The sequence below is a fragment of the Capra hircus genome, chromosome 10 (assembly GCF_001704415.2).
Source record: "Capra hircus breed San Clemente chromosome 10, ASM170441v1, whole genome shotgun sequence".
NCBI classification, from domain to species: Eukaryota; Metazoa; Chordata; class Mammalia; order Artiodactyla; family Bovidae; genus Capra; species Capra hircus.
In genome coordinates this window covers 37,808,192-37,832,302 of record NC_030817.1, presented here as the reverse complement: position 1 = coordinate 37,832,302, position 24,111 = coordinate 37,808,192, and the positions used below count along the sequence as shown (strand labels likewise).

Genomic DNA, 24,111 nt, shown 5'->3' with positions numbered 1-24,111 from the left:
TGATGACGCCATCAGTGAATTTTTGTGTGTGTTTGTTCACATGTGGGCAGGCATGGTATGGATAATTTAATTTCTTTTTCTAAGGCAAAAATGTATTACTTATGCAGATTAAAAAGAAAAAATCTGTCGCCTGGATCCTACAGTCTGCTTGGCTCATTGAGGCACATCTGTTCTACACCCATCACCCCTCATAGGAAGCCCTGCAGTCACTTATTTGGCCCTGCCAAAGAAAACCAATCACAAAGTGTATAAGGATTAACTCAAAATGGATTAATGACTTGAACATAAGACCTGAAACCCTAAAACTCCTAAAAGAAAACATAGGTAGCAAGCATCTTGACATCAGTCTTGATGAGTTTTTGGATTTGACAGCAAAAACAATGGCAGTAAAAGCAAAAATAAACAAAGTGGGGAATTCCCTGGCAGTCCAGTGGTTAGGACTCCACGTTTTCACTGCCAAGGGCCCAGGTTCAGTCTTTGATCAGGGAACTAAGATACTGCGAGCTGCACAGTGTGGCAAAAAAAATGAAAATAAAAAATAAACAACTGGGACCATATCAAACTAAAAAACTTCTGCATAACAAAGGAAACATCAACAAAATGAAAAGAGCAACTTGTTGAGTGGGAGAAAAATATTGGCAAATCATATATTTGATACAGGTATTAATCTCCAAAAATATAAAGAACTTACCCAACTTAACAGCAGAAAAACAATCCAATTTAAAAATGGGCAGAGAATATGACTAGAATGTTTCCAAAGAATATATACAGATGGGCAACATAAACATGAAAAGATGCTCAACATCAAAAATCAGAGAAATTCAAATCAGTATTACAAAGAGATATCCCTGCACATCTGTCAGCATGGCTTTTGTCAAAAACACAAGTAACAGGTGTCAGGGGGAATATGGAGAAGAGGAAAACCTTATGCATTTGTTGGTTGGGAATGTAAACCAGTCCAAACACTATGGAAAAACAGTATGGAGATTAAATTAAAAATAGAACTTCCATGTGTTCTGACAATTCTACTTCTGCTCAGAAGTGGAATTTTATCCAAAGAAAACAAAAGCACTAACTCACAATGTATCTCTACTCCCATAACCACTACAGTATTATTTATAACAGCCAAGACATGGAAACCATCTAAGTGTTCATCAGTGGATGAACAGACAGAGAAAATGTGGTGTGTACACACACACACACACACACACACACACACACACAATGGGATATTATTCAGCCATAAAAACCCTGAGCTCATAGTTATGGAGACTAGACTGGATTGCCAGAGGTAGTGGTGGCAGTGAAGAAATGGATGAAGAGGGTCAAAAGGTACAAACTTTCAGTTACAAAATAAATAAGTCCTGGTTATCGAATGTACAGCATGGTGACTATATTTAATAATACTGTATTGCATATATGAAAGCTGTTGAAAGAACATATTTTAAAGTTCTCACCATGAGAAAAAAAATTTTATAACTATATGTGGTGATAGATGTTGACTAGACTTACTGTGGTGATCATTTTGCAATATACACAAATATTAAAATCACTATATTACACACCTGAGACTAATAAAATGTTATACGTCAGTTAAACCTTAATAATATAAAAAAAGTCTACACTAGATCACACCCACAAGGAGTGAAGCATGTTTTTGTAGGGTCACCTGAAGCAGTTAGAAGCCTAGATGATTCAATCTGAGGTTGCCAGGTTTGTTCAGCTGGGTGGAAGCAGAGGAGGAAGAAGGAGCTAGCTGTAAGCCTATGTGGGCAGAGTGCTGGCTCCCCATGGGTTGGGACTCACTCCTGCTGGTCCTAAGTAGTAGCCATCTCATTCTTGAAAGACCAGGATACCAGTTCTCTGGGATGATCTGAAAGCTCCAAAAGATACCCTTCCCTTTAATCCCAAAAATATTTCCCTAGTTTCCTGTCAAGGGTTGAAAAATAATCCCAAATTGCACTCTTTGAAGGAATGGCAAACTTTAATCCTCCCTAACCAGAGAGATTCAAGAATCTATTTCAGCCCTTGGAGTAGGGAGGAGATGGCAGAGGGGTCTCACATTCCCCTTTAATGAACTCATAACCACAGTGGTATCTGTTTCTTACCAGCTCCACACACAAGGACCTTGTTCCCCAGGGTGACTCCAGCTCGCCGGCAGGCATGGATCCCCACAGACAGTGGCTCAATCAGGGCCCCTTCCTCAAAGGTGACATTGTCAGGAAGCCTGAGGAGTCATTCAACATACTCAGTGCCTCTAGGTTAACAATAATAACAATAGCTAATATTTACTGAGCTTTTATTTATATGCTGAGCAAAAGTGCAAAGCAATTTACATATATTCACTCTTATAAATCTTCAGAACAGTTCTGTGTAGACATTATCACTCCCACTTTACAGACAAGGAAAGCAAGCTTTGGAGGATTGAATGACTTGCTCCAAAAGTTCAAAATCAGGGAGTACTGAGAATCTTAAAGGGTTTAAATTGGAAACCAGGTACGTCTGATTCCAGAGCCCATATCATACTGCCTCCCTCTGAAAATGCCATCCAAGATAAGGTGCAGTGTGGCTGTCTTTAATAAACGAGTTCATTGCACAAGGGTTTAACTTAACCACATCCCAGCATTTCATCTGCTTCTCAAACTTATAGCCTTTCTGGTTTCATTTTAGCAAATAACCCAGACTATCAGCAGCTTTGCAAAACAGTGATTAGAAGCTGACATCACTCTGTACATCGTCCCCCATATTACATGCTCCAAAAGAACCACATGTGCTAGCAGCAGCTGCCTGGCTGTCTCTGGACTGGTAAGGGCCTGTCTCCACATAGCAGATTAAATGCTGTGTCACCTTCGTCACTGGGTTCTTGGCTTTCACTTCCCTGTCTACTGGCATCTTGACCCTTTTCACCATACCACTTATGAAGACAGCAAATATTTGCATAATGCTTTACAGATTAGAGAGCTTTCTCCTCCATTATCTCATTTAATCCTTAGCATGACCTTGTCAAGCAGGAAGGGCAGGCTTTGTTAGTTTTTTCTTTTTTTGGCAGCTTGCAGGATCTTGGTTCCCCATGCATTCTTAGTTGCTCAGTAGTGTCTGACTCTTTGTGACCCCATGGACTGTAGCCCACCAGGCTCCACTGTCCATAAGATTTTTCAGGCAAGAATACTGGAGGGGTTGCCATTTTCTTCTCCAGGGGATCTTCCAGACTCAGGGACTGAATCCGAGTCTCCTGTGTCTCCTCCACTGCAGGTGGATTCTTTACCCACTGAGCCATTGGCTGTGAACAGGGATTAAACCCAGGCCCTCAGCAGTGAAAGCCTAACCACTGGACTGCCAGGGAATTCCAGGGCAGGCTTTGTTTTTTATTCTACAGAAGCAGAACTGACTGAAGCCATGAAATTGAAAGACGCTTGCTCCTTGGAAGAAAAGTTATGACCAACCTAGACAGCATATTAAAAAGCAGAGACATTACTTTGCCAACAAAGGTCCATCTAGTCAAAGTTATGATTTTCCAGTAGTCATGTATGGATGTGAGAGTTGGACCATAAAGAAAGCTGAGTGCCAAAGAACTGATGTTTTTGACCTGTGGTGTTGGAGAAGACTCTTGAGAGTCCCTTGGACTGCAAGGAGATCCAACCAGTCTATCCTAAAGGAAATCAGCCCTAAATATTCATTGGAAGGACTGATGTTGAAACTGAAACTCTAATGCTTTGGCCACCTGATGCGAAGAACTGACTCATTGGAAAAGATTGAAGGCAGAAGGAGAAGGGGACGACAGCAGATGAGATGACTGGATGGCATCACCAACTCAATGGACATGAGTTTGAAAAAACTCCGGGAGTTAGTGATGGACAGGGAGGTCTGGCGTGCTGCAGTCCCTGGGGTCCCAAAGAGTCTGACACTACTGAGCGACTGAACTGAACTGAAGCCAGAAGACATTAAAAGACCTACCCCAGATTACAAGCCTAGTGAGCAAGAAAGGAAGAACTTGAATCCAGATCTCCTGATTTTATATCCCCTGCCTGTCCCACATCAGCTGCCTTTTGGCACAAGCAGTTTTGTAGTTAACTTTTGCTAGTTCCTCACTGCCTAGTACTTATTCAACGCTCCCAAAACCTCTACATGCAAGAACATGAAATCCCTCAAATTCCAAAAAGAAATAAGTGGAAGCCAAAGCATGGGCTCATCTCCATGATCCTTCTGTTCACAACCCTCCACAAGATAAATAACAAGGTCTACATTCAGCCTGACTGGTGCTCACAACCCCTTCTTTCTCCCCTCCCCTCTGCTTCTCTTACACCACTTCCCCCACCCCAATCCATTCTGCTCTCATTGTCATCATCCCTCTACCCGCTGAATCTATCCCATCAATTCAATATTAAGGAAAAAACTCTGAAGAGAAATATTGACTTGCAAACTCTCTCAGAGACCCCAAGTCACACACACAACTCTCTCCAACAGTCCTGCCTCATCACATCTGGGCCTCGCTCAAAGCTGGTACTGGGACTAAAGTGAGCGTAGCCTGTGGTCAGGAACTGTGTGCTCTTCTCATCCTCACTCTGACTTCCCTGTGACATAAGAATACCAAGGGGAGGGGCTTCCCTGGTGGTCCAGTGGTTAAGAATCCGCCTTGCAATACAAGGGACACTGGTTCGATCCCTCGTCCAGGAAGATCCCACATCCCTCGGAGCGGCTAAGCCTGTGAACTACAACTACTGAGCCTGAGCTCTAGGGCCCATGATCCGCAAATATTGAGCCCACCAGGCCACAACTACTGTGCTCCACAACAAGAAAAGCCACTGCAACTAGAAGCTCACACCTGGAAACTGGCGAGTAGCTCCCACTTTCCACAACTAGACAAAGCCCATGCACAGTAACAAAGACTCAAAGCAGCCAATTAAAAAAAAAAACAAACCACAGAGAAATGGGATTGGAGATGGAGATGAGAAAGGATTATCCTGTGGGAGATTATTCCACTGACAAGGGAGATGTTGCCTTATCACACACAGTCAGAGCCAGAGTCCTGGAAGCAGCCCTTTTCACAGACCTGGGAAGAGCAGCTGGTCCTCCTTCCCCAGCCTTATTCAGTGAAAGCTGAGGGAAAGGGGATGAGTTCCTTCCCAACTCCAACTGTTCATGATTTTCTAAACAACAGAGGAGAGTGAAAAAGTTGGCTTAAAGCTCAACATTCAGAAAACGAAGATCATGGCATCTGGTCCCATCACTTCATGGCAAATAGATGGGGAAACAGTGGAAACAGTGTCAGACTTTATTTTGGGGGGCTCCAAAATCACTGCAGATGGTGACTGCAGCCATGAAATTAAAAGATGCTTACTCCTTGGAAGAAAAGTTATGACCAATCTAGACAGCATATTAAAAAGCAGAGACATTACTTTGCCGACTAAGGTCCGTCTAGTCAAAGCTATGATTTTCCAGTAGTCATGTATGGATGTGAGAGTTGGACCATAAAGAAAGCTGAGTGGCAAAGAACTGATGCTTTTGACCTGTGGTGTTGGAGAAGACTCTTGAGAGTCTCTTGGACTGCAAGAAGATCCAACCAGTCCATCCTAAAGAAAATCAGTCCTGAATATTCATTGGAAGGACTGATGTTGAAGCTGAAACTCCAATACTTTGGCTACCTGATACGAAGAGCTGACTCATTTGAAAAGATCTTGATTCTGGGAAAGACTGAAGGCGGGAGGAGAAGGGACGAAAGAGGATGAGTTGGTTGGATGGCATCACCGACTCAATGGACATGAGTTTTAAAATGTCTGGGAATTGTTGATGGACAGGGAAGCCTGGTGTGCTGTGGTCCCTGGGGTCGCAAAGAGCTAGACATGACTGAGCGAATGAATTGAACTGAAACACCAGAAAATGACAAGGCAACTTGGAGGTTTTCACAGTGGGATTCAGGGAATAGGCAAAGGTTAAAGAATGATCAAAAAGCCAAGGGGGAAGCAGGAAGATAGAAAATAAGGTAGGTAGGAAAATTAAGAAGCTGTGGTGGTGTACAAATCCACACAAAGAGAAACAAGAGAAGAGGGTGTGGACCCAGGGCTAGGCTGGGGACACAGACAGAAAGTACCCTTGGAGAGGAAGAGACGTGGGGGTAGTGTGTCCCCTCAAGGCCCTCCACAGCCCTCCCACTGCCATTGCCGACCAGAACACTTCCTTCCCCACCTCTCCCTACAACGCCTGCTCCCCATTCCCAGTGCAAGGCTCCTTTTCAGGCCTATCCTGGTACCATCCCCCAGACATAAGGCCACAGCTATGACGCAGTCATGGCACTGTTTACTGAGCTCCTATTATGCGCCAGGCCTCATGTTGAGTACCTGATATGCTTTTCCCATTGAATTAATGCACTAAAATGTATTAATTCTATGCATTTCATCATATCGATGCTATTATTTCCATTTCACCATCTAGAAGATTGAGATTACAAAGTTTAACTTGCCCCAGGTCACACAGTTGGCAAATAGCAGAGATCAGTGGTTAGTCTCAAGCTTTATCACTATGCTCTTCTGCCTTCCACGAAAATCCTGTCGGGCACCTTGACTTGGAAAGGGCCCAGGAAAGGTGGGCTGGTTTAGGAACCACTTGCTCAAAGGCAGACTCTGCCCTTGTAATTTGTTCCCTCCTCGAGTGCCAACTTAAACTCATGAGGTCCCTGGCCTGTGACTCCTCTCAAGGCTTCCAGTAGGCACTAGAAAACTCAGATCTGTCAGACTGCCCCTGTGACGAGTGCCTGGGCTCCACTGGACAAGCCCCATCTTGGCCAAAAGAGCCACCGCTGGGGCCAGGCTGGGGTGCGGAGAACGCGCCTGGCCGGCTGAGAAGGAAAGTAGCACACCAGCACCCCAGAGCCATGGCCAGGCCTGTGCAGAGGTACAGCACTCTGTTTCTGCCAGACGTAAGTTCCCCAATCACTTTGAAAGCTGAACTAGGATAGTGAGGACGGGGCAAGAGCCTGAGAATCACAGCCACCCTGTCTGGACTTCTAGCTCTGTTCTGGGGCCAAGCTAATCAGCCTTCTCCCGCCTCTGCTAATTCTCACATAATCCTGGGGTCCACCTCACCATCACTCTTATGGAAGTCAAATAAGCCATGCAGAGAACTTCATAGCACAAGGCCAGGCAGGTAATAACGATCATTGTGTCTTTACACACATGGTTGTATTTAACCTCCGGGTGGTTAAAGAGACTGAAGTGAAGAAGGTTCATTTCCACAAAGTCACTCACTAGGAGTGAGTGGATCCAGGATCCCAAAGGTCATGCCCTGTGGCTCTATGCCACAGTAGTTGCTAAGGTTCCTACTGTTACAAGATATCTCTGTTATAGCTGCAGTGGAAACCAATAACAGAGGACAATCCCAATAAGTCACCTCCAAGATGGCTGGAGAGGAGTGACCGATTTCAGCAATGATTTTCTATTATTGCTCTACTTGAGGGAAAGTTAGACTGAACGACTAAATCTAAGCATTGAGGGTCAGTCCTAGCCCTAGTCAGGTGACCTGTCTTCAATGCATCCAAGAAAGGCAGGCCTGCCGAGAGAATGCTTAATGTCTGGAATTACGAGCGTAAAAGAAGGAACAAACCACTGTGGGAAACTAGAAGAAAGAACACCAAAAAACAGCAGGGAAGAGGTCCCAGGTGCCGTGGCTGGGCCCTGGGCACTGACTTGTAGCAGAAGTTAGCATTGTGCTTGTAGAACCGGCAGAGGTTCCCATCATCGGGGGGCGTGGCGCAGAAGAAGATGGTAGGTGACAGATTGTATCGGCCAATCTTGCAGAACTCATCAGTTTCTCGAGGAGCACCAGGCTCGATGGCCACACGATCACCTGGAGGAAAACAAACATACAAACAAACAGAAGGGCAGAGATGCTGTTAAGAGTCACGTGCTCACAGGTAGATGACAGCAGGGGGATCTGGCCGAATGAGCCTCCCTCCCCACTGGGGACCCAGGGTAGTCCAGGAAAGCCCAGCCTGTTAGTGTCTCCAAAGCAAATACCAAAAGCAGCACACACACTCTGGAAGAAAATGAACAACAGTCCACTTCTCCACAGGATAGTTTGGCCTGCCTGCCCTTTTTTCAACTCTTGGGATAAGTCCTCCAGTTCCATAGCTACCTCCCAGCTTAGGAAACACAACTAGTCCCAACAAGCCAGGGTTTGTTCCCATCTCAAACTGCTGCAAAAGAGGTAACTAGCATGTGGAATTTGCAGTTTTTTCTTCCCTGTTTTGATAACATGCTGACAGGAGCCATAACGATGGCACATCTTGTGTCCAGTCTCCTAGACAATAACTGATTCCTGCTTAGTAGAACCACTAAGGCAAATGACCCGTAGAGGCTCCAGACTCTACATCAGAGAAACGCTAAGGCTTGTGAACAGCCGGCTCTACTGTACTTCTACTCCCTGCCTCACTACGTCCACTGTGAAACCCAGCCTTAGACTGGCTCTTCCAACTTCTTAGTATGAAAAATTTCAAACATACAACAAAGTCATAGGACATATCCCATGAGTTGAAAAACATACAGCAAAGTTGAAAGAACTGTATGATGAACACCCAGATGTTCTCTACTTACTTCTTCAATTAACATTTAGCTACATTGATTTTATCACATATCCACCCCATCTATCTCTCTCTCTTCCACCCATCAATCCACCTTCTTTTCGAATGCATTTCAAAGTAGGCTGCACATACAAGTACATATCACTCAGCTTGATATCATTAAACTGCAGCTTGCATATCATAACTACAGTTCAATACTTGTTTATGGTATCTTGTTAAGGTAAAATTTAGATGCTGACAAAATGCAGACACGTACCTAGCTTCTTCAGAGCTAGTGGATCCCTTCTGGTGCAGCCAGGCTCAGAGGGCCTGGTAACTAACACAGGATGACACCTCCTGAGAACTCTCTCCTTCCCAGAGAGAATCTGTTGTTTCCAGGCTATGAGGCGGTCCCACCAGGAAAAGAAGGTTAAAGCCACAGCTGGTTGTTACAAGACAGCTTGGATTTAATTCACTGCATTTGGGAACATCACAATCTGCCGTAGCTGAGAATTCCTCCTGAATTAAGCAAATTCCCAGGTAGCTCAGTGATAAAGAATCTACCTGCCAAGTAGACTTGGACTCGATCCCGGGATCAGGAAGATCCCCTAAAGAAGGGAATGACAACCCACTCTAGGAATCTTGCCTGGAAAATCCCATGGACAGAGGAGCCTGGCAGGCTACAGTCCATGGAGTCAAAGTCAGATACAACTTAGTGACTAAACTATAGCAACAAAAAAATACTGATGGTTTCCAAGCCATCCAATACAATCAATGCTGCATGGAAGGCCCTGGTTCTCAGCATGTAGAGATATTCTGTGGTTCCTGTGGCTGCAACATCTTCCCCTCCCCTTTACCTGGCTTATTTCTTACTTGTCTTCAGGTGTTGAATTAATTGTCTCTTCCTCCGATGAGCCAGCATTCTGGAGAATAGTATACACTGATCACACCCTGTATTCTCTGCTGCCCTCAACACAATTTTGATTAATTAACTGTCTGTCCTAGTTGCCTTCCCCTGTGCAAGATCCAAGTATGTAGAGATTGAGACTGTCTCATTCACTGCTGTGTCCCCAGTGTTTACCAGAGGCCTGGCCCTGAAAAATCACACAGAAATATATGTGCTGAATGAATAAACAAATCCATTGGCAAAAGGGCTTTGCTGACCTGGTTGTAGGTGCCTGACCAATGATCCCACTTTCACAACTGTTCCTGAAGCTTCATGCCCCAGCACCATTGGCTTTTTCACAACAAAATCTCCAATTCGACCGTGCTGCCAGTAATGGACATCTGAGCCACAAATTCCAACAGAATGCATCTTCAGAAGCACCTCTGATAAGAGAAAGGAGAAGGAGAAAACAAGTGAGGAAGCGAAGGACCCCTCTATCTCTCTGAGGTGTTTTTCCTCTGGACAAATGAGAGGATTTGGTTTCAAGGTCAGGTATAAAACTTAGATCACAGAGGAAAACAAGCTAAAAAGCAGCTTGACTAAGTCTTACAAGGCAAGAAAGCTTGGCAAGAAACCAAACAGCAAAATAACTGCATGTGAGGGCTAATTCTGTGCATCAGCTTGGCTTGGCTATGGTGCCCAGCTGTTTGGTCAAACGCTAGATGTTGCTGGGAAGTTGCTTTTAAGATGTGATTAACATTTAAGCACATCCATGTTCACTGCAGTATTATTTACAATAGTCAAGTTATGGAAACAATCTAAGTGTCCACTGATGGAGGAATGGACAAAGAAAATGTGGCGTTATATATACAATGGAATATTATTCGGCCATTAAAAAAGGAAATCTTGCCATTTGCAACAACATGAATGGACCTTGAGGGCGTTATGCTAAGTGAAATAAGTCAGAGAAAGACAAATACCATATGATTTCACTTACATGCAGAATCTAAAACCAAAACAAAACCCTACCAAACTCACAGATACAGAAAATGGATTGGTGGTTGCCAGAGGCAAGGAGTGGAAGGTGGGTGAAATGGGCGAAGAGGGTCAAAGGGAACAAACTTCTCCTTATAAAATAAATATTAATGTCTGGGGAGGTAATGTACAGAACGGTGACTATATTTATAATACTGTGTTGCATATTTCAAAGTTGCTGAGAGAAAAGATCTTAAAACTGTACAATAGCTATTTGCGACGACAGATGTTAACTAGACATTGTGGTGTCACTTCACAGTATATACAGATATCAAATCATCATGTTCACCTGAAGCTAATATAATGCTATGTGTAAATTATATAAGACTTTAATGAAACAAACATTAAAACCAGTATATTTTGAGTAAAGCAGATTATGCTCTACAATGTGGATAAACCTTCTCCAATCAATTGAAGGCCTTAAAAAAGTCTGAGGTTTCCTGAAGGAGATGGAATTCTCCTCAAGACTTACCTGAATTTTCAGCCTGCTGGTTATTCCTACCGATTTCAGACTAGGCAGCTCCTCTGTCTCTGTTTCTCTATATATAATAAAGCTAATATAAATATAAATAATAATGTCTCTCAGTTCTATTTCCCTGGAGAACTCTAATACACCAAATAAAAGGTATTAGTAGGAAGAAGTGTGTCAACCACGTAAGAGGGAAAAAAAAACACTGTTTTTTGAGGAGATAACTGTTTCCAGACAATTAATATGCTATGCTTGATTCTTGAGTTTCCCAGGTGGTGCCTCAGTGATAAAGAACTCGCCTGCCAATTTGGAGATGCAGATGTGGGTTTGATCTCTGGGCTGGGAAGATCCCCTGGAATAGGAAATGGCAACCCACTCCAATATTCTTGCCTAGGAAATCCCATGGACAGAGGAGCCTGGTGGGCTACAGTCCATGGGGTTGCAAAGAGTCCAACACAACTTAGCGACTGAGCATGCCTGCCTGATTCTTATCTATCGTGAGAAGGAGGTTGGTACGATTCAGGCTTGGCAATACTTTGTGTGCTATCAGGCTGAGCTCTTCATGCTTGTTTTGCTCAAAAGTGCAGCTTTAATTTAAACCATCCAAAGATTTTAACTGGCATTTCTCCTTCACAGGTTTGAATATAGTGAGATTTGGTGATATTGTTGTTGTCAGTTTTCCAAGTTTAAAACGATTGAACTGTGCCCCTTTGCTGAAATAAATCCTAAAGGATTACTGGCCTAGTGTGACTGAGTTTACCACATTACAAAGTATCTCCCTGAGAAAAAGCTCTGCCCTAGAAAGACAAAGAAACCAGAGCTGTGCTCTGCACTCGGATGTCTTACACACTACCCTGTCACAAACCACGGGAGATCCACCAGGTGTGACTCTGTAGAAACTTCCTCGTCCTTGGTGAACAGAGTAAGAAGTGGCAGGGCACATCCTGAGATCAAAGGTAGGGAAAAGTCATTTGAGTCATTAAAATTATCTCGGAGTTTCCTCTCTTGAAGTTAGCAATTTATAACATGAGATTACATTTGAGATGCTAGAACGCTAGCTGAAATTTACCATCATTTCCCTTTTCAACTCAAGGGTGGCAAGGGATAAGAAAGTGAGAGCAGAATGCTGCAGAGAGAAACTGAAAAGGATCCTTTGGGTCCAGAACAACCCTTTTCTTTCTTTTATTTTAGCCACCTCTGGAATCCACACCAACTTTTCAGAGCACAATGAACTGCCCTTTCACTTCTCTGAATATCATATCTCAGTAGATACACTTGAGCCTTAAATATACATTACTTGCTTAACATCGATAGAAACAGCTATTATCTGTCTTCTTATTGCTATAAATCAGTAACCCAATTGACGTTTGAGTAACAAAACTCCAGAGCCTCCAGGAAAGCTGCCTTCAGTCTGATGTTCACACAGAAGCTACAGTTCTGGGGTGAGGCAGGGAAGCATGCACCCAACTCATCAAGGACAGAAAGAGACCCGAGTGGCTGGGTATGGGATGAGTGATCTATAGATACTTTGCCCCTTGCCACCTGCCTCACTTCCTGCTGTGGGACCCCAGGGCTGAAAGGAATTGGGAAACTGTCAGTTGGAAGCTGCCACAGCTAGGAGGGTGGCATGACTTCCCCAGGTAGAGATATCACCCCGGGAAATGTGCGGGTCAGCTCGGCTGGGCAGGTTTGGCCAGAAGGAATGGAGCAAAGGTGGCAGGAACCCTGGCCCAGTGTGCTCAGCCACTTTCTGCTCCTGTTTGATTAGGGTAGTAGGGAAGGGCTCCGTGCAGCTCCTCCCACTCCCACTGGAGAGAACGGCCTGGTCTTTGGAGACTGTCCTGGACGTTCCCTTTTGTATTTACAAGATTACGATCTATAGACTCATGTCTTTCCAAAGTTTGGGTTAGCATTAGGACATGATCTGGCCACCCAAATGGCAGTTTATAGAGGAGAGAGTAACCTAATTCAGTCATTAGTTCAAAAGAGGGACAATTCTACCTTTGTCCATAACCTGAAGAATTTTATGTCAGATTCTCTGGGACAAGTCAGCAATTTGATATGGTAACTCCTCTATCACTGTTTCTTTTATTTCGTGTAGCAGCCAGATTGAATCTATCTAGTCATACTGTTGACAATAGAACTAGGTTAAAAGCCTAACAAAAGCATAGCTTTCTTTAAATTAATTACTTTAATTGGAGGATAATTACTTTACAATATCGTGATGGTTTTTGCCATATACTGACATGAGTCAGTCACAGGTGCCCATGTGTACCCCCATCCTGAATCCTCCTATCTCCCTCCCCAACCCATCCCTCTGGTTTTTAATGGAGGTTTTTTAGTAACAAACAGTAGGAAAAGAGGGAGAAAGGGGCAGCGAACGTGTGTCTCCAGGGTAAACAGCAGGAAACAATAAAAGACAAGTTGAATATTCCATGGACCTACCGTTTGGGCCTGGTTCAGGGATAGGATAGTTTTCCTAAAGGAAACAAAATAGAAAAATAATTTAGCATGTACAACAACTTTACCTTACGAACATTTCAAAGTTTCATTCAAATATTTCTTCTTATAATTAACACAGATTCACACCATTCTGCTGCTGGCTAGATGTCGGAGGGGTTATCCTGAATCCTGCTGACTCCAGCTGCTGACCTCACCCAGCCCGCTGGTGAAATGTGCCACGGACCAAGAAAAAGTATACAGCTTGCACACCCTGGCAGGAAGGATACTTCTGGGTCTCTAATGTGGGATGTGGATAATACATTCTTACATAGTTTTATTTGGTCTGGTGAACTTGTACTGGGAAAGGATGAAGCGTTTCCAGCAGTTGCACAGGAAGGCTTTTGTCTCTGGACACATTGGAAATGGTGTGTGCTCAGCTCACTCACATCAGTGCACAGACCAACGCTTGTTACTCTTTCAAAACCTCCCACATGGAGTTTTAGTTTTGGGGGACACAGAGGACCTGCATTTTGCACATGCTCACTGGGTTAAAAACCAATCTGATGTTCACAGCTCTTTATGATGAGGATAATGATAATTTACCAGGCTTTTTTCCCACTGCCAACTAGCTAGGAAGTTCCTAATGACAAGGTGGAAGGACAGTGAGTGGCCAAATCCAAATGTTCATTTTATTAATTCTTTGAAGGCAGCCAAGCAAGAAGAGGGAGAAGGGATACAAATAAACCGTTCACTGGACATACCATGTGCCAGACAGTCTACTGGGCTTTACGTACATCATGGCACATGGCCCACCACTTGCAGATGGGAAACCTGACTAGCAAGTTAAAAAAACCTGATCAAGGTCATAGGGCCAGAATGGACAAACCAGGTCTAATCCCAGGTGTGTCTGACTCCCAAGCCTGCCTCATGGCATCCATTCCACCCTCAAAGTGGAATTTGCCTTTTCTCCTCTAGGGGTGATGTAAGGAGCAATAAGATGATGAGAATTTTGGAACTGGGCCCAGTGGTGAGTGCTCTAGAAGGAAGCATGGCTCAAAGCTTGCCTCCTTCACAAAGCCTCCCCCAGATGCCTTTATGGGAGCAATAAATAATCCTAGCACTATTTTGCTAACATGATAAGAACCTTGTTGCCAAAGACTATGCCTTCAATCTCTGGCACCAGACACAGCGCTCTGCCCCAAACCTGGGGAGGCTTGGTACCTGTTAAATATTCACTCTCCATAACAGTATTTCCACAGAAAGTCTGAGGTTCTTGCTCATCCAAGATTACCACCCTTTTCTGTTGTAACAGTTCAACGCTTATTTGAACTCCCTGTCTCCAGTGAATCAAAAGATCAAAGGGTTAATTCTTTTTTTTTTTTTCAAAGGGTTAATTCTCATGCTCATTAGTTAACACTGACCAACGTCTTTGTGTCAGGTGCTATGCTAAGTGCTGCTCATGCATCATCTCAGCTCATCCCAGAACAAGCCTGTGTAATGCCTTTATTATCATCCCATTTTCGGTATGATGAGGTTGAGGAACAGGGAGATTTGGCCGTCTGTTCATAGTAACAATAAGGTAGTAAATGATGGAGCTGCACCCAAAGTAGCATGATGTGGGGACAGGAGGCAGTTTTTTCACCTTTTAATACATTTGGAAGGAAAAGAGGAAAGGAGAGGAGGAGAGAAGGGAGGGAGGGAAGAAAGCCATCTAGAAACAGGCAACTCCGGATAGCTGGCTGTCACCAAAATCTTTCTCAAAGTTGCTGGTCCCACATCTGACATATAGCATCAGGGACTGCTGTGTAAGGTTATGTTTCTGTTATACGGAATGAAAATTTAAATTACATGCTAAAATGAAACTAAGACTAAGTAAGGCTTTTTATTTCAAACATGTAATTTCACTCTCCCCATTCCCACCCATCCCCTACCCCCACAACCCCCTAAAGATGCTAGTAGCAACTTTCCAGGCACTGGGAATTTTGGATGGAAAGATGGTAAGATCCAACCTGAAAGCAACAGTTAGGAGCACCAAGTTGCCCTTGGGTCACCACAGATTGCTATTGTAACTGGGAGTTAACAGAGCTCACCAACTTTGGTCTTACCACATGGGCAAAGCTGCAGTGTCTCTCCTGGACACTAGAGGGTGCTGTGTCAATAACCTGTTTTTTCCTTAGTGCAGAACAGACATGGGGAACTTAAATACCAGTCCCTGAAAACCATCTGTCTTTTTCTGTTCTCTTTCTTGCTGAGTCTAAAGACTCTTACAGCTCAGTTTGGCTCTCCTCTCTCTTCTCTGCAGGAGGCATGCCACCCGAGCACAAGACCATGTTAAGATCAGGCCTTAAGATTGTAAATATTATCCTAAGCATGGCTGCAGGGCTCACAATGTTTTCAAAAGTTATTACAGCATGGTTATTAAAAAAAAATCTTGCTTTTCATTTATGGTTGGTTCCTTGGTATGATGTTGGCTAAATCCTGTTTACTTAATCTCCTTTTCTGTCTCATATTACGGTGGTGATATTCGTTTATCCTATTTCTCATGTATCAAAATTTCTTAGCTCCTCTGAGACCTCATAATTTCACTTTTAACCCCCTAGCCCCTTTCTTCATTCCCAAAGGTTTGTCATCACGCATATTCAAAGTCCCTTGAACAGGATTTCTTATCTTTCTGTGAGTGATAGTAACCAGGGGATAGAGAGGAGTTGAGTAACATTCTTTACTGAGTTATTTGTGTTTTACAGCATTTTCACTTTGAGTTCCTTCTATGCCCTTCAGGTCTTCCTCCTCCTCCACCACCACAAATAAATCATGTAAATACTTTGGGAAGAACTCTGTGGGAACACAGAATCATCTCAGGGGAATCTCACATCCTAAATGTTATCTTGCCTTTCCTAAATATATTTTCTCAAATTAGCTTAAATATATATTCCCTGAATATGCCCTATTGGCCTCCTTTCCTCAACTTCCAGTTGTCCATCTGAGTACGTCTTGCCTGGATGGTAGCAGTGGTCTCAAGATGAGGAGAAATTAGGAGAAAATGCCCTCCCCCTCCTCCAGCCAACATGACTCTGGAATCACCTGTCTGTGTTGAAACACAGGTTCCCCTCCAGGAGCTGTGTGTCCTTGGGGCAGTTACATAACGTTGTTGTACTTTCAATCTTCTTCCTCCGTCTAATGAAGATAATCATAAAAGAGAGAGCCCTTGGGAATTCCTCAGTAGTCCACTGGCTCCAAACTCTCTCTGCCAAGAGCCTGGGTTCAGTCCCTGGTTGGGGAACTAAGATCTCACTAGCTGTGCAGCTCAGCCAAAGAGAAATTAAAAAAAAAAAAAAAAAAAGAGTGCCTGACTGGTAGTATATGTTAGCTCTTATTACAAAAGAAATAAAATCAAAATCCTTTCTGTAAAATCAGCTCACAACATGGTTGAACCAGCTGTAGACAATTGTGTCCTTTTTCTTTTGAAAGGCCAACTTTTAAAACTATTTTGGGGAAAAGTTGTATTTCTCTTGTTTCTCATGTCAATATTCAGAACATGACTGCTTCTGAAAAGGCTGGAATTTAGGAGAAAAGTCAAGTAGGATTCCAGCATTTTTTAGGCTTGATTCTAACAGTTGAGTGTAAAGACCGTGCCCCCTGCCTCAGAGTAAGGGCAACAGGCATGGCTGGGAGAAAGCGGCCATTCTCTCCCCAGGTCCTTGCAGCCCACCTCTGCCACCTGCTCTACCTGCCAGGCCTCCTATCAACCTGCTGGCTGGCTGCCCTGCACCCTTAAGGAGACCAGAGCAGACAATCTTATTTTTGCTTCCCTCACTCCTCAGTTTTCCCCCTCCCCTGAGGGCTTGAAGGGTGTTTTGAGGGTATGAGGAAAATTCAAAGGTATTCCATTTGGCCACTTTATCCTAAGAGGCTTTGTTCTAGCCGGCACTGGTCCTGGCAAACTTGAGGTCAAAGTAGAAGGGTCAGACATTCTCGCAAAGTTCACTGAGCCGGTCTCCAGCCTCCAGCCCAGGCTCTCTTGGCTCCAACCAGTCTTCTGCCGATAACAATCTTCCTAAATTGCAAATTCATTTAAAGTGACCAGTGGCCCTGCAAAATCCTAAACCCTCTCATTTTGCAGGCTATTTACCTTCTTGCAAGCCTCCTGCAACTTCCAAACCACCCCACACTCACTCCCTCACCTCAAGGGGGCCATTTCTCCACTGGTCAATCCCCTTTCTCCTTCCTTGAGATCCCACAGGAGGTGAGAAGTGAGGGGAAGGGAGTCACCTGGAATGACTTCCTAATTCCTGTGGGAACTCAGGGAGATTTGAGGTTTGGATGTGTAGAGGTTACAGTGTCAGGGACATCGAGGTGGGGTTGTCCAGTAGATGGTTGTACCCCTGGGACTGGCACGGATGAATCATGAACATGGAGAGAAACAATCACCTCCTGCAAAAAAACCCTTCTCTATCCCCACCACCCTTCATCTCCTGAGCTTCCATAGCACCTACAATTGAATCCATACATGATGGTTAAAAGATTCTCAGCAGTGATAAACTAAAAAAATTCCTCCTGAGTCAAAACGAATGGACATAACTACACATGAACCTATTAGGTGGTTCTTTATTGACTGGTTAAGTGCTCATTGTGTTCAGGTCTAGGTAACCGAACATTAACATTTCTAAAAAATTACTGAGCTGAATATCACTTCACAAAATCTGACCATATTTTCTCCAATAATTAATGTTCTTCATGTAAATCTGGTTTGGGGAAAACTACTAGCTTTAACAGCCACACTAAAAGACTTATGAAATGGACATCAATGTTCTATATGAGTATACATTTCTCCTTAATTTCTCTGTCATGCAATTTTGAAAGAAATTTACCCCACACCCACCCATAATTCTAGTGTTCCTACCAGAACAGGGTTACTTTTACCAGGTCTCTTAGTAGTGCTAGGATTTATAACATAAAGTGTTAAAGTCTGTTTGTGGTATCGTATACTGCTCCTCCTGCTTTTAGGGGAAAATGTTGGCTTTGTACTTCCTGGCCTTTTGCATTTGGCCTTTGGCACTGCCCTTCCATGGGATCTGTTGGCGCAGATGGCAGTATTTGCTGGATCTAGTTGCCTGTTGTTATCTGGTTTTGTTTTGTTTTATTGTTGGAACATAATTAAGATAAAAAAGAAAGGAGTTATTTCTTTGGCCTATTTGCTACTACCCCATTTTCCTGTTTTCTGAAGGAGTTTTAGATTCAGCTTCATCTGCCTCTGACTGATAAGTCTAGCTCAGGTATTAAAGGGTTAAGCACCCTCCACCCTCCGTTTCCTCACTCACAGTAATCTCCCAGTTTAGCCCAGCTGTTCCTTAAAGCCTTTGGGGGCCCTTTAATTTAATCCTATAGAAGCAGGCAGCTCAGCCTACTGGTAGCAAAATCAGGGGGAGAGACCTGACATTTAGAATTACCCCAGCTGCCGTGTGTTCATACTCCCCTCTTTCTACAATCCTCTCCTCCTTAACCAAAATCTTAACAGCAAAGTGTATATGCAAGAAAGGGACCCCTTGAATGTGTATTATAGACTCAGAATTATCTCTGTTTATAAAATATCATTATAGATTCAAAGGAATTCTTTGGACATCAGATATAATACATTTCCTCACAGAGCAAAAACTAAGAAATATCTTCATGGTACTCTGATTAATGTTTAAACTTGATGCCAATGCACTATTTTCTCTGCCCTTTAATATTAAACAACATCAACCCATCGCTCTGAAATGATTATTTTCCCTTAACTAGTTCTCTCTTCATACAGCTAATCATAAAACAAAAAAATCTGCCTACATCCCCTCCACCAGGTGGGGGCTGTGCTGTTCTTGTTTTCCCTGTCCCCAGGCTCCTGCCTGAAATCTGAAAGAGGTGGTCGGCAAGAATAAGGGAGATGCGTGTTCTCAGCATGGTCGATGGACTGCTGCTGATAGGTGATGCAATATGTACAGAAATTATTGGCAGGGGCATTTAGAGATGTTTACAGCATTTTGACATTGCTGCAATATCCAAATGCAGTGATACAAACATATTGATCCATGACCAATTGGAAACAAAACTAAATTGGTCTTTTATCTCAGAAAGTTTGGGAAACACAAACTATTTAAATAACTTCCCTCAAATAGCTTCTTCGGGGAAAAACTAATTAGACTATTTCACATCCCAACTCCATGAAATAATAATTCAGAGAAAGAATTCTGTAAGGGAGCAGAATTTGCCATCCCAAAATATGTCTCTTGGGCATATTAGTTATTTTAAGCTGGTTATTTTTGAATAAGTTCTGAAAACCCAACTGACACATTTGTAAGGAAAATCTCCATTTATAAGGGTGTCTCCCTCAATGTACCAAATAGAGGAAGATGACCAAATCTCTCGAAACTCGTCAGTGGGGAAGGCAATGACTTAAATCTGTATAACAACCTTACCCTTGTTTTCTGAGCTTTCCCTGGCAACCTCCCATAAATGAGTCTCCCCACCCTCAACATCTTCTTTTCTCTTTAGTTGTAGATGGTATTCAAGGTGAGGGCTTTGACCATTTTGGCAAGTTTCTCAGTTGTCCTGGGTCTCTCTCATGTATGCATATTTAATAAAATTTTGTTTGGTTTTCTCCTATCTCATGTCAAGGTCCTATCTCAGACCAGCCAGAAGAACCTAGAAGGGTATAGGAAAATTTCTTGCTCTTCAATGCTATCTAATTCTCACATAGGTCAGAGGTGAGTACTACTATCATCCCCATTATAAAGCCAGGAAATTGAAATGGAAAGTAATCTGGCAAGTCACACAACCAGAAGCAGTAGAGCTGCTGGCCACTCTGGCCCCTACTTGGCTTGTGATCTCATTACTGTCTCCATTTGAAGAGGACCTGAGCGGGCTGAGTGTTTGCTGATAAGCTGTGTGTCTCTGTGCATCAGCTTGGTCATCTCTTGCATTGTTTCTTTCAAGCCCACATGTTCTCTATTTAAAATGCTGGGGGTAAGGAAGAGTGAAGGAGTGAAAGTCCTAAGTCCTCATTATAAGGAATTATAAAGAAACCCACAATCTCTCAGTGTATATACGTGTACACATTCCCACTATGATTTACCACCCAACTTACAAATGCCCCAGAGTCCAAACCACAGTGCAGGCCCAAGTCCTCAGGCCAAGGAGCACTGACTCCTCCCTTGCTGTGACTGTGGTGATCACTAGTTACCTAATAGTGAAAGAAAGTGAAGTCGTTCAGTCGTGTCCAACTCTTTGGGACCCCATGGACTGTAGCCTACCAGGCTCCTCCCTCCATGGGATTCTCCAGGCAAGAGTACTGGAGTGGGTTGCCATTTCTTTCTCCAGGGGATCTTCCCGACCCAGGGATAGAACCGGGGTCTCCTGCATTCCAGGCAGACGCTTTAACCTCTGAGCCACCAGGGAAGCCCAAAGAAAAGGGAATCTTGCCTTTTTCATAGGCAGGTTAGAGGAAGGCTGGGTATCAGGTTTCCTTCCTGGTAGGCAGGCCACAAGTTTCAAGTGGCCGCTGAGATGTCTACTCCCAACTCAACCCCAAACCACTTAGCCTATCTGCTTTAAGGAAGGGGGTGCAAGGGCAGAGATATCCCACCAGTTGGCTCCCTATGGAGGTGCTGGGGGACACGCATGCTCAGGAGGGAGTGCCAAGGGCCAGAAGGGTCTGTGTTAGGTTGCCAGTGTTTAGAGAAGGAAATGGCAACTCACTCCAGTATTCCTGCCTGGAGAATACCATGGACAGAGGAAGCTGGGAGGTTCTCAGAGACACCAAAATGTCCTGTCCCAGAGACATCTTAAATTCAAACCAAACTTATCATTTTAATCTACTGTCTTTTGTCCAGTAAATGAACCCCATCACCTCCAAGAGTTGGGGTCTTCCTGAATCCACCCTGAAGCCTTTCACCCTGTGAGTGTACCAACCCTACCACCACAGGCTACATTCTTTAGCCTATCACATTCTCATCTCTTTCAGATACATTCACCCCATTCCAGCCCCTAATTTGGGCAGTGGGTGGATTCTAAGGCACAGTTGATAAAAACAATTTTAGGTGAGCCTCCCCACCCTCTTCTATGTTCAATACTTAGTTCTACAGAGCCACGTAAACAGTCTGGCTGAGCAGTGGGAGAGCCTGAGTTTAGGAATTAAGGCAAAGGAGAGCCTGGGGTTGTAATTACAGTTCTGCTTATTATTAGGTACACTGAGTTTCCTTAAGGCAGGCCCTGGTCATTCAGTGCCTGTGTGATAAGCTGCGTCATTTGTGTCTGCCTCTCTGCAACCTTATGGACTATAGCCCGCCAGGCTCCTCTGTCCATGGGGATTCTCCAAGCAAGAATACTAGAGTGGGTTGCCATGCTCTCCTCCAGGGAAGCTTCCTGACCCAGGATTGAACCCATGTCTCTTATGTCTCCTGCCCTGGCAGGGGGGTTCTTTACCACTGGCGCCACCTGGGAAGCCTGAGCATTTGGTATATCACATATTTCTAAGACCAGAAAAGAGGACACGCAATTTTGTACTGCCCTTAGTTTGTACTTGCTTTTCCACTTGCCTGAATGTCCCCTAGTTTCCATCCTCAAGTAGCATCCATCTCCTCTAGGGCCTCTTCCCTGGGCTAAAGGCCCCTGTGAGGCCTTTACTCCCTGTGGCCTCCAGCAAAGCCCTCACACTTGTACCGTTAGTGAGTGTCTAGAGCAGCTTGGGTGTCAGGGCTGTGTCCTCCTCCTCCTCTCTGAGCCCCCAGCCCAGTGTATGGCACACAGCAGGGTTCCTCTTATCCAGTAAATGTCTGTAGGATGCAGGGCTGAGTTTGAGATCACTCTGTAAGCTGTGTATAGCTGTACCACTTTCCTTTCTTCATAATACCATCTGGTGTTTGCAGCAATAAAAACTAACAGTGTCACTTTAATTCAGGATCTTGGCTGGAGGCTCCATGGGGAGTAGAAAGAGCACTGGAATAAGAGTCTGAAACTGGGTCTTTCTGGGCTCTGCTAACTAATGAAGCCTGTCACCTTGGGGATGGCACTTCCCTCAACTGAGTTGGCTCTGGGCAGGCATTCTGGGGTCCACAGACCTCTAGAGGAGCTATGGAGGGGCAGTAAAGGAAGTCCATGAACTCTGAAATTGCTGCCAAACTCAATCTGTTTGCATTCTATGGGGAGAGAAACCACAAATTATCAAATAGTCAAGAACTACTTGACTACTTGACTAAAGCTGGATAATTTTCCAAGTCTCTCCAATTTAGATCCTGGTGTATGTTCTCTCTGAGGGGGAAGGAAGTGCTAGGGAATAGGAGAGATGCCTGGCACAGGACCCGTCCCACATACCAACTGCCCACGCCCATTTGAGACGGACTTTGTCAAAGGAGCCCTGGCACAACTACAGGGCTGACTCCGCAGCTCCCAGAACTTTGGTCCCATGAGCCAGGGAGCAGAGGCAGGGTCTGGGGTGGAGGAACCACATACATATTGCTCTTAAAGGGACCAGGGAGAAGGAATGGGAAGGAAAATGGCTGAAACATAAACCAACTGTGGACTAAGAGAGGTAAGGAGGAAAGGCGGTTTGGAGACATGAAGACTATCAAGATCCAGAAACTTGGCACAGGCACGGCAAACACCAGGAGTCCTGGAGATGGAGATGTGCTGGCACTAAACGTGGAAGAAGCTGGCACTTTCGGAGTATCTATTAGGTGCTAGGAATTCTGCTGATCATGATAATCCTGCAAAGGGTGTGTGATCAGCCCCAAGCAAGAAAGATTAAATACGAGTTCCACAGCTTTTAAATGTCTCTGACTCTCCTTTCTGCCTGCACTGTCTACCCAGAAAAGAAGCCCAGCACGTGTCCTAAATGAGGCAGCCAGTCTGATATCACTTCTGCAAAATGCAGTGACAAGGGGCAGGACTATGAATCCGAAGCTGGCAAAGGAGGGAGAGGGCTTCAATCATTTTGCAACCTTCCTGGGCTCTGGCCACGTGCCGGCCACGGGGCTAGGTTCCGGGAGGTACGCTACAAGAACCCTGCTCACAGCACCTTATAACGAACGGCCAACTGTCCCCCTCCCCCCAACATGGTAACCAGCTCGATCGCCCGGCCAGGACGCGCAGTGTGGGGCCCGCACCGCGCTGGAATTGGCAAGCGGAGACCGCGGATGGGCTTGGAGGCGAGTAGGGCAGGAACAGGCTAGTCTTCCCACTCCCGATCCAGTTTTACCAAGCGCAAGTCTCCGGGTCCGTGCACCACCAAGGAGAGGTTCTCGGGCTTGGCCGCCGCCATGTCTGTCGCTCTCTCCCTCTCGGGTCGGGGCCGCTGTCCGCAGCTTGTGAGGTGGTTTGGTTGGCGGCCCCTCGGAGGGTTGGGGGTGAGGGGCGGGAGGCTGGGCTTTGACTGGGAGCGCGCGCCCGGCCCGGGGCGGGGCCTCCTTGTCCCTGACAGCCAGGGCGGGGCTAGCGGAGAGGGGCGGGGCTAGTCTTCCAGGGCTAGCCTTCCCCAGGGCTAGCCGGGGGCGGGGGGGGAGGGGGAGCGGGTCGGGGGAGGGTGTGAAGAAGGTTAGAGAGTGAAGGGAGGGGGTAAGGAAGGGATAGGGGGAGGTAGGCAGGGGGTGGGGAGGGGTGAAGGAGACCAACCCAGCTCCACCTGCAGTGCACAGTTGGTCTGCCTCACATCCAAGGCGACCAGTCTGCCCTGAAAGTAGTCTGCAGAGGCAGTACCCC

The 24,111-nt window shown here is 44.9% G+C and overlaps 1 protein-coding gene across 1 annotated transcript in view; it reads right to left on the bottom strand.

Moving 5' to 3' along the window:
- SORD (sorbitol dehydrogenase) overlaps nt 1-23,815 on the bottom strand; it is a 31,808-nt gene extending 7,993 nt beyond the window's left edge. The window contains exons 1-5 of the mRNA XM_005685826.3: nt 23,612-23,815; nt 13,387-13,420; nt 9,716-9,880; nt 7,680-7,839; nt 2,109-2,227 (exon numbers count right to left, since the gene is read on the bottom strand). Coding sequence (XP_005685883.2) covers nt 2,109-2,227; nt 7,680-7,839; nt 9,716-9,880; nt 13,387-13,420; nt 23,612-23,674 — 541 coding nt within the window. The 5' untranslated portion in view covers nt 23,675-23,815. The remainder of the gene's footprint in view (nt 1-2,108; nt 2,228-7,679; nt 7,840-9,715; nt 9,881-13,386; nt 13,421-23,611) is intronic.